Genomic DNA, 14,352 nt, shown 5'->3' on the forward strand with positions numbered 1-14,352 from the left:
GGGAAAACGTAAGAACGCCCCGCGCTTCCCAGCTCTCCCCCCTCTCCCACTCCTCCCCTAGCATTCCGGCTCAGGGTGCAGCCAGTTCTGTGAGTGAGCTTCTGTGGTGAAGCGGGAAAATCCCAGCTTTCTGATTATCTCTCCCTGCCCTGCTCTTCATGCAGGGCAATCCTCAGTCCTTTCAGGGCCCAGGTTCTAGACCAAGTGGGGTCTGTCTTGTCCCCTCTCCTCAAGCAGAGTGCTTATAGCTTGGGGTAGAAAGGGGAAGTGACAAAAACATAGTCAGTGTTACCCATACTCTGCCTTCCACACTTCCTTGCCTTCCAACCCAGACTGAAATGCTCTGCTGCCAGAATCATTTTGAACCTTTTTCTGCTTCCCCAGCTCTTTCTGAATCAGCGTTTTCTATGCATGTTTCCTATGGTACAGGTCGGTGATATCCCTTGGACTCCCATTCCTGGGGCCTGATAGTAGGATGACTCCTGAGATGGGGGTTGGGGCCACTCTCACAAAGGAGAAGTGCAGCTCATTCTCTCACAGACCACATCCTGTGCCTCCTGTGCCCTGCCTCCTCCTGCCCGGGCTCCCTTCTGCTCCTTGCTTTTGCCCCCACCACTTGCTTACCCCATCATAACTTGTTCTCCACTCCCTTCATCCACACATGTACGCGAACACACATTTGGTGGATGCAGAGAAGGCAGGCAGGTGGAGGGTGAGAGTAGGAGGACTGCATCTGGTCCTCCCACCCTATCCGGAACTGTCTTCTCCCATGACAGGTCTTCTATCTCTGTGTACCAGGGAGCAAAGAGGGAGAGACAATGATTTCAGGGGCATCAGGCTATCATCTGCCCTGGCAAACACAGAGTCCACCAAAGACAGAACCCGATAGATTGTTTCTACTTCATTTCCTGTCACAAGACTTATTTCCTTGGGGGATATACCCCAGCTTCTCCTCCCCTCAGCTTTTGCTCACCTCTCTCTGGGGAGGGCCACCTAAGAAGCTCACCCGAGTACTGCTGCCCAGGACTTCCCCCAGCAGGCCCTGGGCCCCTCCCAATACGAGCTATGCAGCAAAAACAGAAACCTAGGTTTGTAGAGGTCTAAGCAGTGAATGGTGGGAACCTCAATGCCTGACTCCTTGCATTGGACTAGCAAGCAACTGCTTGAGATAAGGGGACAGTAATAGACTCTGCTCTTCTTCCTACCCTCTCTGCTCCTTTCTGTGCCCGAGACACAGGCAAAAGAACTAATTGTTTGAAGTCCGGGGCAGTAAGAAAGGAAGTAGAGATGGGCTGGTGCGGCTGGAAGAGGGTGGGAAGGAGCCAACCCTGAAGAAGGTGTGCCCAGATGAGAGGGATTAGAGGACTCTAGCTCCCACCTTCAGCTCGGTTGACTTGCCTTTCCTTCCTGGTCTTTGGGAGTATGTTACTTCATAGACCCTTGGACCTGGCTTCTGGATCTCTGGTGCCAGTGAAAAACTTGTCCATTGTCAGCAGCCTTAACCTTAGAGCCAGGTTTTAATGACCCCTGGTTTTGCCCCTGGGTTGAAAAAAGGTTGAGGTTGGGAGACAGGGCCCATGAGGAGGGATAGGCTTTCTCAGAAGTCTCCCCCCAGGTTGTCCATATCCTTACCTTGAGCCTCCCAGTCCATCCCCGCTATTTTCTTTGGAGCACTGGCCCTCTCCTATGACCTTTGCCTTCTGCCTCTCATGGCATCACAGAGCAGCAGGAACAACAGGAGTTACAGAATCCAGCTACCCTTCCAGGATAGCCCTTCATTTGGGTGTTTGAAGACGGTGTCATGGCTCGTCTCTACTCTCCCAAGTCTGGGCTTCTCCAGCCCAGTTACCCTAAGATCTTTGCCTCCCTTTTGCTTTTCTGGTTATGTTTGGTAAGGGCTCCAGTTTGCAGAAGGCTTTGTTTTCTCTCCAGAGAGCCCAGGTTTATAGGTCTGATTCTTCAGGTCTGCTTGAGAGGTAGAGGGCTGGACAGCCAGCCCTGGAAAAGTTCAAGGTCCTCCTGTCCAGGGCTGGGCAGCTCCACAGCTCTCCTCTGACACTCACTTCCCCTAGACTTGTCCCGGAACCGGTTCCCCGAGGTGCCAGAGGCAGCATGCCAGCTGGTGTCCCTGGAGGGCCTGAGCCTCTACCACAATTGCCTGAGATGCCTGAACCCAGCTTTGGGGAATCTCACAGCCCTCACCTACCTCAACCTCAGGTAGGGAGGCAGGGCCAGGGGAGGATGCGGTGTGACCTTTAGGGGAGAGCCATGCTGGAACACTGTGTCTGGAAAGTGAGTGAGCCCACTGCTTTTCTTCCTTCCATAGCCGAAACCAGCTGTCATCGCTGCCACCCTACATCTGCCAGCTGCCCCTCCGGGTGCTCATTGTCAGCAACAACAAACTGGGAGCCCTGCCTCCAGACATCAGCACCTTGGGAAGCCTGCGGCAGCTTGTGAGGATGGGGAGTGGGGCAACAAGAGGGACCAGGGACCTTTTTGAGGGGAAGTCGGGGAAAGGAAGGATGCACCCTAGGGGAAAGGCCAGGACTAAAAGAGGTGGCCAGAGACAGGAGGCAGTTTCTGATGCCCCTGGTCTTGTGGCTCCTTCCTACTTCTTTCCTCATTCCAGGATGTGAGCAGCAATGAGTTGCAGTCCCTCCCCACAGAGCTGTGCAGCCTCTCTTCCCTGCGGGATCTCAATGTTCGGAGGAACCAGCTCAGCACCCTGCCTGATGGTGAGGAAAATGAAGGACAGGAGAGAAGGGTGCAGGGAAGCGGGTATGGTGGGTGGACAGAGACAGAGACACTATCTTGAGAAGTCAGAGAAAAGGAATCTTCGCAGAAAAATAATGCCTTAGTTGACCAGGGTTTTGCAGTATGTAAAACAAACTAAATTATTTTATTTGCTCTTGACCAGCAACCCTCTAAGGCTGGCAAGGCATACGTTATTAGCTCTATTTTACAAATGTGGGAAAAGACACAGGAAGAGGAGTAGGTAAGTGCATTGGCACCCTGAAGAATCTCGAGGTCGGAAGGGACCTTCAGGGTTACCCAGTGTCACCACTCACCATGGCAGGAGGTCTCAAACACCTGAGTCAGATGATGCCCTGCGCTTCCTCCCCAGAGAGTCTGAATCAGTGGGGCCAGGCACTGGAGCCCAAGCAGCCCCATTTTAATGAGCTAATTGTCATGCATCCCAACATTTGATAGCCTCTGCTCCAAAGCAGGCACATTTTTTATTTGACTAGCATTTGTTTTGTGTGTGTGTTTCCTGTGTTTTAGGTGGGGACTAGGTAAATGTTAGTGATGTCACTCAGATCTGGGGCCAAGTCTTAAAATTTAATGGCTTAATTAAATCTTAATTTAATGGGAGAGACAAGCAGAGGGAAGTGCTAAACAGGATACTTAGAAAGCTGCAGGAGCTAGAGGGAGGCAGAGGCTCAGCCTGGGGGACTTAAGGAAGGTTTTGCCCAGAGGCACAGCAGGAGCTGAACTTTAAAGGAGAGTTCTCCACTTCCATATCCCAGGCAGAGGAAACCCCATGTGCAACGCATGCAGGTGGGAGGGAGCCCGGTCCAGCACAAATGCAGTTAGAAAGGCAAGCCAGGGCTAAGCAGGAAGGACCTGTGCCATGCTAACCTTGGTTTCAAAGAACAAGAGACAGGAGTCAGGCGGTCCTCTGTTTTATCTGGGCTGTCCCCTACTCCTACACTGGCCCTCTTTCTTCCTAATTCAGTAGGGATACAAATAAGCATTTGATCAGCGCTCTCGCTGAGCCATAAAAGCAACCTCAGCAAAATGCCCTAGGGACATAGAGGAAGGCGCAATAAATTCCAACCTTGTGTCTGGAAAGATTGCATGGAGGAGTTGGCACTTGAGCTGAACCTTGAAAGATGCATGACAACAATGATGTTCTCTTAGTTGAGCAAACAGCATGTGGAAAAGGCCAGAAGCTTAGAAGCAAGAGAGTTGTCTGATGTGAGTGTGGGCAGTGAGGTGGGAAACATGGACTGATCCAGATCATGAACACCTAGACTTGGCCAAGGAGTGGTGATTTTTATTCTGTGCCTTAGGCCACAACTAATCCAACCTTTCTGAGAGTTAGAGAAAGGCACCCCTTCCTGTGGGTGAGCACAGCCTCACCGAAAGGGCAGGATTTGGCTAGTAAAGTGCAGGTGGGATTGCAGCCCCTCCTGCATGAGTGCCTTTGTATAGGGCACAGTCCACTCACCCTCAGTAGCCCCAGTTGCAAGTCATGGAAGGTTTTTGAGCATTGTGGTGTCACAGTTTGGTTTGGGGCTTGTGATGATCACTTAAGAATAAAAAAGCTTTTGGATTGGGGAATGGGCAGGGAGGGAAAAATGAGCGAGCACCTGGGATGGGCAGGAGCTGAAGTCAAAAGGCCTGATGGAGGAGGGGAAGCCTGAAAGTGGGCCAGATCTGAGCTGGAAAAAAAGCAGGGCAGAGGCTGTGGTGGACCCAGAGGTGACCAGCTGGCCAAAGCAGAGGGCAGAGGAAGTGAGCACAAGGGCATACTTCTTGGGTGTACTTTCTGACTCTTCCCTCACCCACCCCCAGAGCTGGGGGACCTTCCTCTTGTCCGCCTGGATTTCTCCTGTAACCGCATCTCCCACATCCCGGTCTCCTTCTGCCGCCTCAGGCACCTGCAGGTCATTCTGCTGGATAGCAACCCCCTGCAAAGCCCTCCTGCCCAGGTGAGGGGTGGACTTGGAGTGGACTGTGGGGACAGGGCCGAGACTGGACAGGAGTGGGGGAGGGGTGGATCTCTTTGGTAGCCAAGCAGGATCTGGGGTGCCCCCTTGCTTCCTCCTAACTCCTTTCATGCTCCTCTTCACGTTTAGATCTGCCTGAAGGGGAAACTTCACATCTTCAAGTACTTGTCAACAGAGGCTGGGCGGCGTGGGGGTACTGCACTGGGGGACCTGGCCCCTTCCCGCCCCCCGAGTTTCAGTCCCTGGTAAGTCCCATGTGGGAAAGAAGGAAGCTCCTGGATCCTTAATGCCCCTTCCTGGCACTAGGGTCCCCTTGGTTTCTGGAGGGTGGATGGGCGGGGCAAGGGTGGGGGTTGCTGCCCAGTATAACACTGACCAGCTCTCCCTCGCTGCCTCCAGCCCAGCTGAGGACTTATTTCCGGGACGTCGGTACGATGGTGGGCTGGACTCAGGCTTCCACAGTGTTGACAGTGGTAGCAAGAGGTGGTCTGGAAATGAGGTAAGTAAGTGCCTCCTTTCCAAAAGACACTGGCAATCTCTGCCCTGGGGGAGAATCTCTGAGCTAGGACCCTTTGCCTTGTACTTCTAAATCTCAGAATGACAGATGGTGGCTGGAGCTGTCCTCTTCTTTTCCTTGCCCAAGTATCCCGGGGAAGGGCTGGCTCAGCAACAGATAGGCCCTGAACCTCATGAGCCCCCAGAACTACAAAGAGGCTGTCTCCATGTCTGCATTTCTGCATTTATAGTCAACAGATGACTTTTCGGAGTTGTCATTCCGGATTTCCGAGCTGGCCCGGGAGCCTCGGGGCCCCAGGGAGCGAAAGGAGGACGGTTCTGGTGAGTAGTACGATCAGAGGCCCTGGGGCTGAGGAGAATGGACAAACCTTAAGGCCCTCAATTGCTTGCTGATGTGTCTTGGTCTCTCCAGCTGATGGAGACCCCGAGCATATTGACTTCATTGACAGCCATGTGCCTGGGGAGGACCAAGAGCGAGGTGCTGCCGAGGTGAGGGGCCAGGCCTTGTCTGTATGTCCATCAGCTGTGAGAAGAGAGCTGGAGGAAGGGATCAATGCAAGCCAGTCGTCCCTCAGCCCCTCTGCTCTTTTTCTTCAGGAGCAGCGGCCACCAGAATTAAACCCTATGGCAGGGGATGGGGAGAGGGCACCAAGCAGCAGGTACCCAGAGCCACCAGAGCTGGCACCTCTTCCCTTTACTCCATCTTCCTACACCTTCTCTCCTCTCTCCTGACCTTCTCTACCCCTCTCATCCTGCCTTTGTCCCTCAGGCGGGAGGATCCAGCTGGGGAGGAGAGGCGGCGCCCAGACACCTTGCAGCTGTGGCAGGAGCGTGAGCGGCGGCAGCAGCAGCAGCAGCAGCAGAGTGGAGTGTGGGGGGCCCCCAGGAAGGACAGGTATGGGCATGGGGCTATTGCCAGCTGGAAGGCACTGGAAATGAGTGGAAATGAGCCCTCCTGACCTACTCTGCCCCTCGGGGTTGGCAGCCCCCCGCCTGACACTGCTAACTCCACATCTCCTTCAATTTCTAGTTTTCTAAAGCTCGGGGTCAGGGCTGCTGGCGGAGGTGCTGCTGCCTTGTCCACTCAGGCCACCTACAAGTATGTGTCCTCCCAGACTCTACCTCCCTGAGCCCTTTTCCTACACACCCTCCCTCTGACCATCCCCTCTAATTCCTTTTCTGTCTCTCCTCAGTGGCATGCCCAAATCCAGTGCTACCCAACTGGGATCTTCAAGGGGACCTGGAGCCCCCGCCCCTGCCCCAGCCCCCAACTCCCAGGAACCCCTTCCTATAGCTGGATCAGGTGGGCCAGGGCTTTGGGGAGAGGATGGGGGCTTGTGTAGGTGAGGGAATGGTTGGGTCCTAGTGGCCTGAGAGAAGAATCGGACACTGAGGGAATGCCTCTCTCACCTGCTATTTTCCCCTGGCTCTGGTCTCCAGTGACAGCGCCTGCTCCCCGGCCGCTTGGCTCTATCCAGAGACCAAACAGCTTCCTTTTTCGTTCTTCTTCTCAGAGTGGCTCAGGTGGGTCTCCCCTTCCCAATACTAACCCAACGCTAACCCAGCACTAACCCCTGGGCTTCAATCACCCACTCTGGCCTGGGAGCCCTCTGATCAATTGTTCCTTTGTATTGAAAATCCCATAAGCACAGAGACAGGAGATGTGGGTGCCAGACACTGTGAGCCAATTAGAAAGTCTACGGTGGTAGTAGAGACAACCCACACACCCTCCTTTTCTCCAGGTCCTTCCTCACCAGACACTGTCTTGAGACCTCGGCGGTCCCCCCAGCTTCTGGATGAGAAGGAGCTGATGTCTCAGCTGCGCCAGGTGAGAGGTGGGATTTGTGTGGGTGAGGCCTGGGCTCAGCGTGGCACCTCCTGGAGTTTCCTGGCCTCCCTCAATACCCACTTTGTCCACCCTGATGCTTTGGCTGAGGATGGGAGGGACAGGCTCTAGAGTTCCCTGCTGACCCTGACCTCTTCGCCCCTCCTTTCCCTGCCTCCCAGGTCCTTGAGTCACGACTGCAGCGGCCTCTGCCTGAGGACCTGGCAGAGGCTCTGGCTAATGGTGTCATCCTCTGTCAGCTGGCCAACCAGCTGAGGCCCCGCTCTGTGCCTTTCATTCACGTGCCCTCACCTGCCGTGGTCAGTTGGGGCCCAAAGTGAGGAATGGGATAGGGGACTTCTATGGCCCCTCCCTTACTCTTTTTTCTTTCTTACACATCCCCAGCCAAAACTCAGTACCCTCAAGTCTCAGAAGAATGTGGAGAGTTTCTTAGAAGCCTGTCGAAAAATGGGGGTGCCTGAGGTATGGGGGAGGGGTGTTCTCAGGAGTCCAGGGGGCTGGTCTCTATTATAAAGAGCGGTGACATTCTGGGCTCAGCTGAGCCCTCTGCATGGATGGTGGGGGTTCCATTCACAGAAGGAAGCCCCTGTTCTGCACATCTCCTTTAGCTGCATGTCTCCCTTCCCTGCATGCCTCCCTTCCCCACACTTTGCATGTTAGCATGCCTCTGGCCCTGGCATGTGAGGGAAGGGGGCGGGAAGGATTGTCTTGCTGCTGCTGCTGACGTCTACCCTTTGTCTTTGTCCATCTGTCCTACTCTCCCTTCCCAGGCTGACCTGTGCTCGCCCTTGGATCTCCTCCAGGGCACCTCCCAGGGGCTGTGGACCACCCTGGAGGCTGTGAAGCGGGCGGAGGGCAGAGCGCCCCCACCCCTCTGGCCCCCCTCTGGTCTGGGAGGCTTCATCCTGTTCTACGTCGTCCTCATGCTGCTGCTCTATGTCGTCTGTACTCGGTTCCTGGGTTCCTAGGATCTGAAGTCACCCCTCCTCCACCATCTCACCCTATTTCTATTTATAAGACTCCTGTACAACCCCCATCCCTTCCAGTGGTGCCTTCAGCCCCACCAAAGACACTAGTGAACCTCCTCTCCCCTCACAAACACTGAACTCAGAGGCCCCACTATGGTGCCCCCAGACCCTGGGCCCCTAGCCTCTGGCCACCCTCCTGTAGCCCTTCCCCTCTCAGTGCTGATGGTGCCTTCATGCCCTCTCCCATCCAGCCCTGCCCTCTGCTCCCCTAGAGGGGGTGGATCTTAACCTTCCAATTTTTACTTTCTTTGCCCTCAACTCCTGCTATAGGGGGCTAAATTATCCGTATTTTGTGGAGAGAACTCTATATTTGTGGGGGATGCAGGGCCCATGCTGGGTCCCCATCTCTTGTATAAATTGTATAGACTGGCAGCCTCTGCGTGTGTGTGTATGTGTGCGTGTGTGTTTGTGTTTGTATTGTGTCTGCTCCTGCTGTGGCCAGGCCCAGTCCTGGCAGTGCCTGTTGGGCTCCATGTGCCAGCCTGCCTACTCCAGCATTTCCCTCTGGAAATAACAGGTCTCTGCTCCCCTCTGAGCCTTGGGTCCCTGTATTATCTCCCTTCTGTTATGCTGGCAGCTACTTTTCATCACATTTGTCCCCAAGCTGTGTCCAGGGTACCCCAGACCTTTGCTTCCTACACTTTGAAGGGCCATCCTGTCAGCCCCCTTTGACCTAGCTCCTCTAGAGTGTCTCCCATTCTGCCCTCTGTGACGAGCAGGGAAGCCCAGAGGAGAAGGTGTAAAGGGGCACTTAACCTGAGCCCCTCCCCCCCCCCCAGGAATCCCTGTGTCAGCCCCACCACATCCTGGAAGAGGAGGGGGCCCCAGGAAGGGGCCTCCCTTACATCGCTGCTGTCGTCCATGCACTGCTGGAACAGTCTTAGGGGCTGAGGTAGGGGCATGGGGCACAGGTCCCCGACCCACCTGGGACCAAGGAACAGAGAAGAACATCCACTCCTGGGTTCTGCTCTCTCGTAGCGCGGACTGGTGGGGACGGCCTCAGGCCTGGCCATGTTCCTTTGGCGCCCCTTGGCCTGAGGGTTTGGAAGCAGGCCAGCCCAGCGAGGTGCACCTGGTTGCCTCTAGGTGTGGCTGAGGGTCTGGGATGGAAGACAGGGCACCAGATGTTGTGTCAAGTGCAATAAAGAAGCCCGAAGGTCTTTAAGTTGCGGCTCAGGTGTGTGTGTGTGTGTGTGTGTCTGCGAACAAAAGCCATGCGTTGCGGGGAAGGGGGTCACTTCAGCATCCAGGTCCAGGTTCTGCAGTGACCTGTGCTCTGCGCCACCCTTCCACACTCAGCTGAAGATAGACCTGGCGCACCGACCCCACCGCCAGGGGGCGCCCGCGGGACCCCGGCGGGAGCACGCGCCACGTGGCCCGGAAACGTAGGCGCCCGGCGTAGCGGCGAGGCGCTGTGTAGTGGGGCGGGTGACCTGGGCTCACACGGAGTGCCAAGGTATTGCCGGCTGCTGAGGGAGGCTGGGACTGAGTGGAGGCACCGTGGGAACCAGGGAGAGGCAAGACGGGCGGGGCTGGATGCCAGGGGGGCCAGGGTATGGGCACAGAGGTGCTGCCCTGCCTTCCCCCCAGACGCGGCATGTTGCCCTGGCCTTCTCGGTGGGGCGCAGGTGAGGAGCAGGAACCGGAGGAACAGGGCCCCTTGGCGGGCAGTGACCCCAGTGAGGCCTGGACCTCTGGAGAGGAAGCCTTGGGGGAGCCAGGAACACCCCCGCAGGACAGGTGAGGGGCACGCAGGAGGCACTTGGGGGAAATACAACACGGGGGGCCCACAATGTGAGGAAATCTCAGTAGACCATATCGAAAATGGGTATGTTCAGTCTCTCCCCACCAGGCACCCTTGGCCCCTCCCTTGGAAGTATTCAGACTTGGACGGGGGAAATGAGTGAGGGAGGCTGTGACTGGGGCATCTTAGAATCTACCTCCCAACTACCCCCAGCCCTCAGCCCCAGTCCCCAAGGCCTTCCTGGACCAGGAAAGAGCATCTGCTGACCCCATCCCCTTCAGGCCTGGTTGCTGAGCAGTCCTCGGGAACCTCAGGTAGGTACAGGTCCTTGCCACCTCTATCTTCCAATACCCTTTCAGTGACTCCTGAGCCTGTTTTAATTTTTTCAAATTTCCCTCCCAGTTCCCCTTTCCCTGCAGGTGGCCTGGGAGTTGGCCCCCTCAAGGATGACTTTGCTGGCACCGTGGGACCCCAACTATGAGGCGAAAGCAGGACCTGGGCTGTTGTGGGTGAGTAGGGGGTACCTATGGCTCCAGCCTCAAGGTGGGGCAGGGATACCCTGGGAGGGGGCTGAAGCTCCACTGGTCTTTCCTGACCCTGCAGGGGCCCAGTTGTGGGTCAGGTGCCTCCTTCTCAGGCCGAACCTTGGGTCATCCATCCTTCTGGCCACTGTATGAAGCAGCCTCAGGCAGGGGCCACAGGCCCCTGGCCCCCACAATAGGACATCAGAATGGCAAGCAGGTGCCCAGGGATGCAGGTAACTTCTCTTGGTCCCCTCAGGCTCAGGACAGATGCTGTATGAGCTTCACAGGGAATTGGTGTAGAGAGCTCCCTGAGGTGGGAACTCCCAGCCTGTCACCCTAGCAGCTTCTCCTCTCAGGGTTCCCAGTGATGTGCTGTGAAGATGTCTTTCTATCAGACCCTTTGCTGCCCTGTGGACAGCGTGTTCCCCTGTACTTGTCTGAGGCCCCTCAGCAGGTGAGCACTCTTCCTACCCTGGCCTTGCCGCAGCCTTCCTGCAGGGCTTGGAAGGAGACACTTCCTCCTCCTCTCTCCTCAGGTGATGGGTTCTCCGAAGCTGCTGCTCCCACCTCCTATCATGTCCCCCCGGGTCTGCCCCACTCAGTCCCCTGGTTGCTCCACTGCCTGGCTCAGTGGGCCTGAGCTGATCGCCCTTACAGGCCTCCTGCAGATGAGCCAGGGGGAGCCAAGACCCAGCTTTTCTGGCTCATCCATGGCTCCCACGCCCTTTGCTGGTCCCCCAGACCCCATCTCTAACCACCCACGCCCCAGTGGTGACCCCAGCTGTCCTCACTGCACTGACCCATCTCTCCCATGGACCCCAGATACCCATTGCCCGTAGCCCCTCTAGGGTTACCATGGGCCCCCTACTCTCTCAGGCAGGTTTCTGTTAACAATAAAAGTGTTGGTTTGCAAACAGGCTACTTGTGTCGGGTAGCAGAGTGGGGTACAGAGACAGGGATGGGATCTCTTCCTCTACCTTGGTTTTGGCTGCCCTCCCCTCACATTCTTGTTACTCATTGGTCAAAGCACCTTTAATGAGTGGGTGCATAGGACAGAGCATACAAGAAGCAAGGACTAACTCCATCAGCTCTGCCAGGCCCAGGAGAAGAGAGGATTGTGTGAGCATGTGGCTGGCTTGGGGGAGGTGAATCACTCTTGGGGGGCTCTAGAGGTAAGATACCTATGCTTTCATCTCTCTTGTGCTGGGGCCCCAGAAGTTCAGCACTGTGGCTGGGTGTTAATTCTTTGGTTTGGAGGAGAGACAGGAGACACTAAGGTGTGTGTGTGGAGAGGATGGGCAGGACTGTGGGGGACCGAGGCTGACCTGAGACTCTGGACTGATGCTGCTGAAGAAACAGGATTGGGGCTTTGGTTGAGAAAGTCCAGACATTTTTAGGGGTTTTATTTTTGGAAGTAGGAGTTCTAGAATTTTAAAAGAATCCAACATCTTGGGAACCTCCTCAAGATTTCCCAGGCACCACAGCTGGAAGGGGCAGAGTGGGCAGCAGGCTCTAAGAAGCAACTCAGCACTTCTCAGGTCACAAATCCTAGGGAGTGTTTGGGCCTTAGAGCCCCTCAGTGGCTGAAGCAGGTGGGAAGGCATTCCTAACTTTGCCCTGTTTTTTCTTCCCTGCCTCTATCCATCCCTCAGCTAGAATGGGCAGGCTCTCACCCATGCCTCTCTGAACTTCCGAAACTTGATTTGGGTATAGCTGTGTGGATGATGCGTGCTGGGCCCTCAGGCGTGGCCTCTTGCCTCCAGAGGAGAGATCAGGTTCAAGTCAACGTAGCTGAAGTGGCCATCCAGGCGATTTTGTATGGCAGTGTCCATTCTTACGTAGTCTGAAGCCGCGTACTTGCTGCACACATATTCCCTTGCTAGCTCTGATGGTGGCTGCAAGCGGGGCTGAGCCCTTGCTGGCCCCCAGCTGGCCCCAATGCTCTTGATGGGGGCCTTGGAGCCCATGTCCAGGCTTTCAAGCCCCAGACTTGTAGGAATGGGGTAAGGACCCCAAGGAAAACTCTGGCAGAAAGTGGCTAATGGGTACATATTCAGTGCCCCCACAATCCTGGAGCAGATGGTGGGGAGCAGCATTGGCATTAGTAGGAGGGGGGTTGGGCGCCATTGTCATGTAGCTTCCTGCTTCGCCACCTCTCATGGGCTCTAATCACTCTCAGCTCCCATAGATGTGTGGTCCCCGCCCTGCTCCAGCCCCTCAGGGTATGAGGCTGCCATCCCCAGAGATGCTTGCTGGCTCCTCTCACCCAGGCACCTCCAACGGCTCAGGGTGGCTGACTGGGCCTCAGAGGCCTGGATCTCATAAGATTAGGGGACAGAGGAGGGTCTAGAGGAGCTACTCGGAGGATCCATTGGCAGTGGTTTAGCCCTGCGACTGGCATCACTATCCCCTAGTCGCTTCATGGCCGCCAGGACAGTCTTGTGAATGCTTTGGGCCACCAAGGCATCAGGCGCCTGTAGCCACAGCTCCCTGGGACTCATGGGTGCTGAGTGGCTCAGCTCCAGGAAGAAGAAGGAGTCTGTGTGGCCACAGCGGCGTACGCTGAGCAGGGACAGGCTTAAGGCTGGCAGTGGCAATGCCTGGATGTCCCCAGAACCTCTGCCCCTGGGCTTTCACTTCAGGCTTAGTACCCCTGAACCCAGGCACAGGCGGTAGCCACCAGCGCCCAGGCTTTGTGTCTGCCCCAGCCCCTTAGGCTGCAGTGTCACAGGCCAGATGTCCTGAAACAGAGTGAAGATCCAGGTCCTGGGATCCTCATGGGAACCGGGATCTGGAGGGACAATAGGAGGGTCACAGGGAGTTCCTGGGCTGGGAGGTTGGAATCACTGTGCCCCGGAAACTGAAAAAGGGTCAACACTTAATATTTGAACTTGGTTTCGGTGACCTAGGGGAGGGACAAGCTATAGCTAGACCAAATCCACGACTATCGGACCCTTGCCTCCAGTCCCTTTCTGCCTGCCCCGGCCTCTGGCCTCACCAGTGGCAGCAGGCTGCACTTCTGCACTTCCAGTAGGGCATTGTACGACGCCTGCTGTTCCGCCTTGCTAGCCGCTGCCACGCCCAGGCTACAGTTGCGCGTGTAGACAATCAGGCTTTCGCTGGTGCGTGTCCTTTTGCGCTTGCTGATGGTGCACACGCCTGCCAGGCTTATGCTGAGCTTGGGCCGTGCTCCTATGGCGCGGAAATTCTCGGTTTCGGAACTAACACTCGAGGCGCGGCGGGCCAGCGCCCAGCACCAAGCTGAGCCGCACGTCAGCCGGGCAGGCCCAACGCGGCTGACCCAGGGGCACGTCAGCCAACTCGGACTCCGAGGTTGCTGTGGGGCCGCCTCTGGGCCTCATCCTGCACCACAGGCAATATGGTGCCCGGAGGAGGGACTGAAGCGCCTGGGAAAACGCCAGAAGAGATAGAGGTGGCTGCCTCCCTCCCCTCCCCCACCCCTGGTCTTGATGCCCCGCGTCTCTCCCTTGCTCCCGACTTGAAGTTTAGTGCAGCGTGTGCCACAGTGGCTGCCTGATGGCCTGTGACACCCCAGTCTCCAACGGCTCCGAGGCTTGATTCTGGCCAGCTCCTCCTCGTGCCTCCTCTCCCCTCCCTCTTTCTTCCTACCGCTCTGGAATCCTTACCCCACCGGGAGTTTAACCCTCCCGTGCCCCAGGCGCTGGACTCTAGGCAAGAGAAGCGGAGTTTGAGTTGGGAAGGCTAGGCGAGGCGGCCACCACCTCACCTCACCCCTTCGTACTGGCTTTGGTAGGGGCAGGTAGTGTGGGGGCGTCTCCACTGATTTTGAGCTTACTGCTGGGAAAGTGACCACGTAAGGCGAATGTGAATGGAATTGTGTTCAGTGATCGCGCCGGCGAGGCATCTGCAGTCCTGGAGATCAGGGGCGACTAAGCCAGGCGCCACCCTTACAGCAGTACCCCTTTCCGGCTCCCGCCAT

At 56.3% G+C, this 14,352-nt stretch overlaps 2 protein-coding genes and 1 long non-coding RNA gene across 8 annotated transcripts in view; 2 read left to right on the top strand and 1 right to left on the bottom strand.

Moving 5' to 3' along the window:
- LRCH4 (leucine rich repeats and calponin homology domain containing 4) overlaps positions 1-9,288 on the top strand; it is a 15,984-nt gene extending 6,696 nt beyond the window's left edge. For 2 of the 3 annotated variants that reach the window (XM_025051502.1, XM_006918620.3), the window contains 17 exons: positions 2,073-2,217; positions 2,327-2,453; positions 2,630-2,735; positions 4,579-4,715; positions 4,863-4,978; positions 5,133-5,232; positions 5,480-5,570; positions 5,662-5,738; positions 5,847-5,908; positions 6,019-6,144; positions 6,280-6,348; positions 6,443-6,552; positions 6,690-6,773; positions 6,992-7,077; positions 7,257-7,394; positions 7,480-7,557; positions 7,866-8,495. In XM_025051502.1, coding sequence (XP_024907270.1) covers positions 2,073-2,217; positions 2,327-2,453; positions 2,630-2,735; positions 4,579-4,715; positions 4,863-4,978; positions 5,133-5,232; positions 5,480-5,570; positions 5,662-5,738; positions 5,847-5,908; positions 6,019-6,144; positions 6,280-6,348; positions 6,443-6,552; positions 6,690-6,773; positions 6,992-7,077; positions 7,257-7,394; positions 7,480-7,557; positions 7,866-8,063 — 1,850 coding nt within the window. In that variant the 3' untranslated portion in view covers positions 8,064-8,495. Of the gene's footprint in view, positions 1-2,072; positions 2,218-2,326; positions 2,454-2,629; positions 2,736-4,578; positions 4,716-4,862; positions 4,979-5,132; positions 5,233-5,479; positions 5,571-5,661; positions 5,739-5,846; positions 5,909-6,018; positions 6,145-6,279; positions 6,349-6,442; positions 6,553-6,689; positions 6,774-6,991; positions 7,078-7,256; positions 7,395-7,479; positions 7,558-7,865; positions 8,496-8,902 lie in introns of those variants that run through there. The other variant, XM_025051503.1, reaches the window with a different exon arrangement.
- Positions 8,947-11,309, top strand: SAP25 (Sin3A associated protein 25). Of its 4 annotated transcripts, XM_015594611.2 has the most exons (8): positions 9,227-9,300; positions 9,423-9,579; positions 9,714-9,863; positions 10,081-10,181; positions 10,270-10,376; positions 10,471-10,624; positions 10,748-10,845; positions 10,928-11,309. In XM_015594611.2, exons 3-8 carry the CDS (start codon positions 9,721-9,723, stop codon positions 11,228-11,230), a joined length of 906 nt encoding a protein of 301 aa, XP_015450097.1. In that variant the 5' UTR covers positions 9,227-9,300; positions 9,423-9,579; positions 9,714-9,720; the 3' UTR covers positions 11,231-11,309. The 4 variants fall into 4 exon arrangements, with proteins under 4 accessions (XP_024907272.1, XP_015450096.1, XP_015450097.1 ...); XM_025051504.1 differs by lacking the exons at positions 9,227-9,300; positions 9,423-9,579 and adding an exon at positions 8,947-9,015; XM_015594610.2 differs by lacking the exon at positions 9,423-9,579 and having other exon boundaries at positions 9,199-9,300.
- A 468-nt stretch (positions 11,310-11,777) lies between these two features.
- LOC112485229 lies at positions 11,778-14,346 on the bottom strand. Its single transcript, XR_003048376.1, has 2 exons — positions 13,390-14,346; positions 11,778-13,182 (listed from the first exon to the last, which is right to left on the bottom strand). It is a non-coding gene; the product is annotated as an uncharacterized LOC112485229 (long non-coding RNA).
- Between the last annotated feature and the right edge of the window lie 6 nt (positions 14,347-14,352).

The sequence above is a fragment of the Pteropus alecto genome, unplaced genomic scaffold, assembly GCF_000325575.1.
Source record: "Pteropus alecto unplaced genomic scaffold, ASM32557v1 scaffold68, whole genome shotgun sequence".
NCBI classification, from domain to species: Eukaryota; Metazoa; Chordata; class Mammalia; order Chiroptera; family Pteropodidae; genus Pteropus; species Pteropus alecto.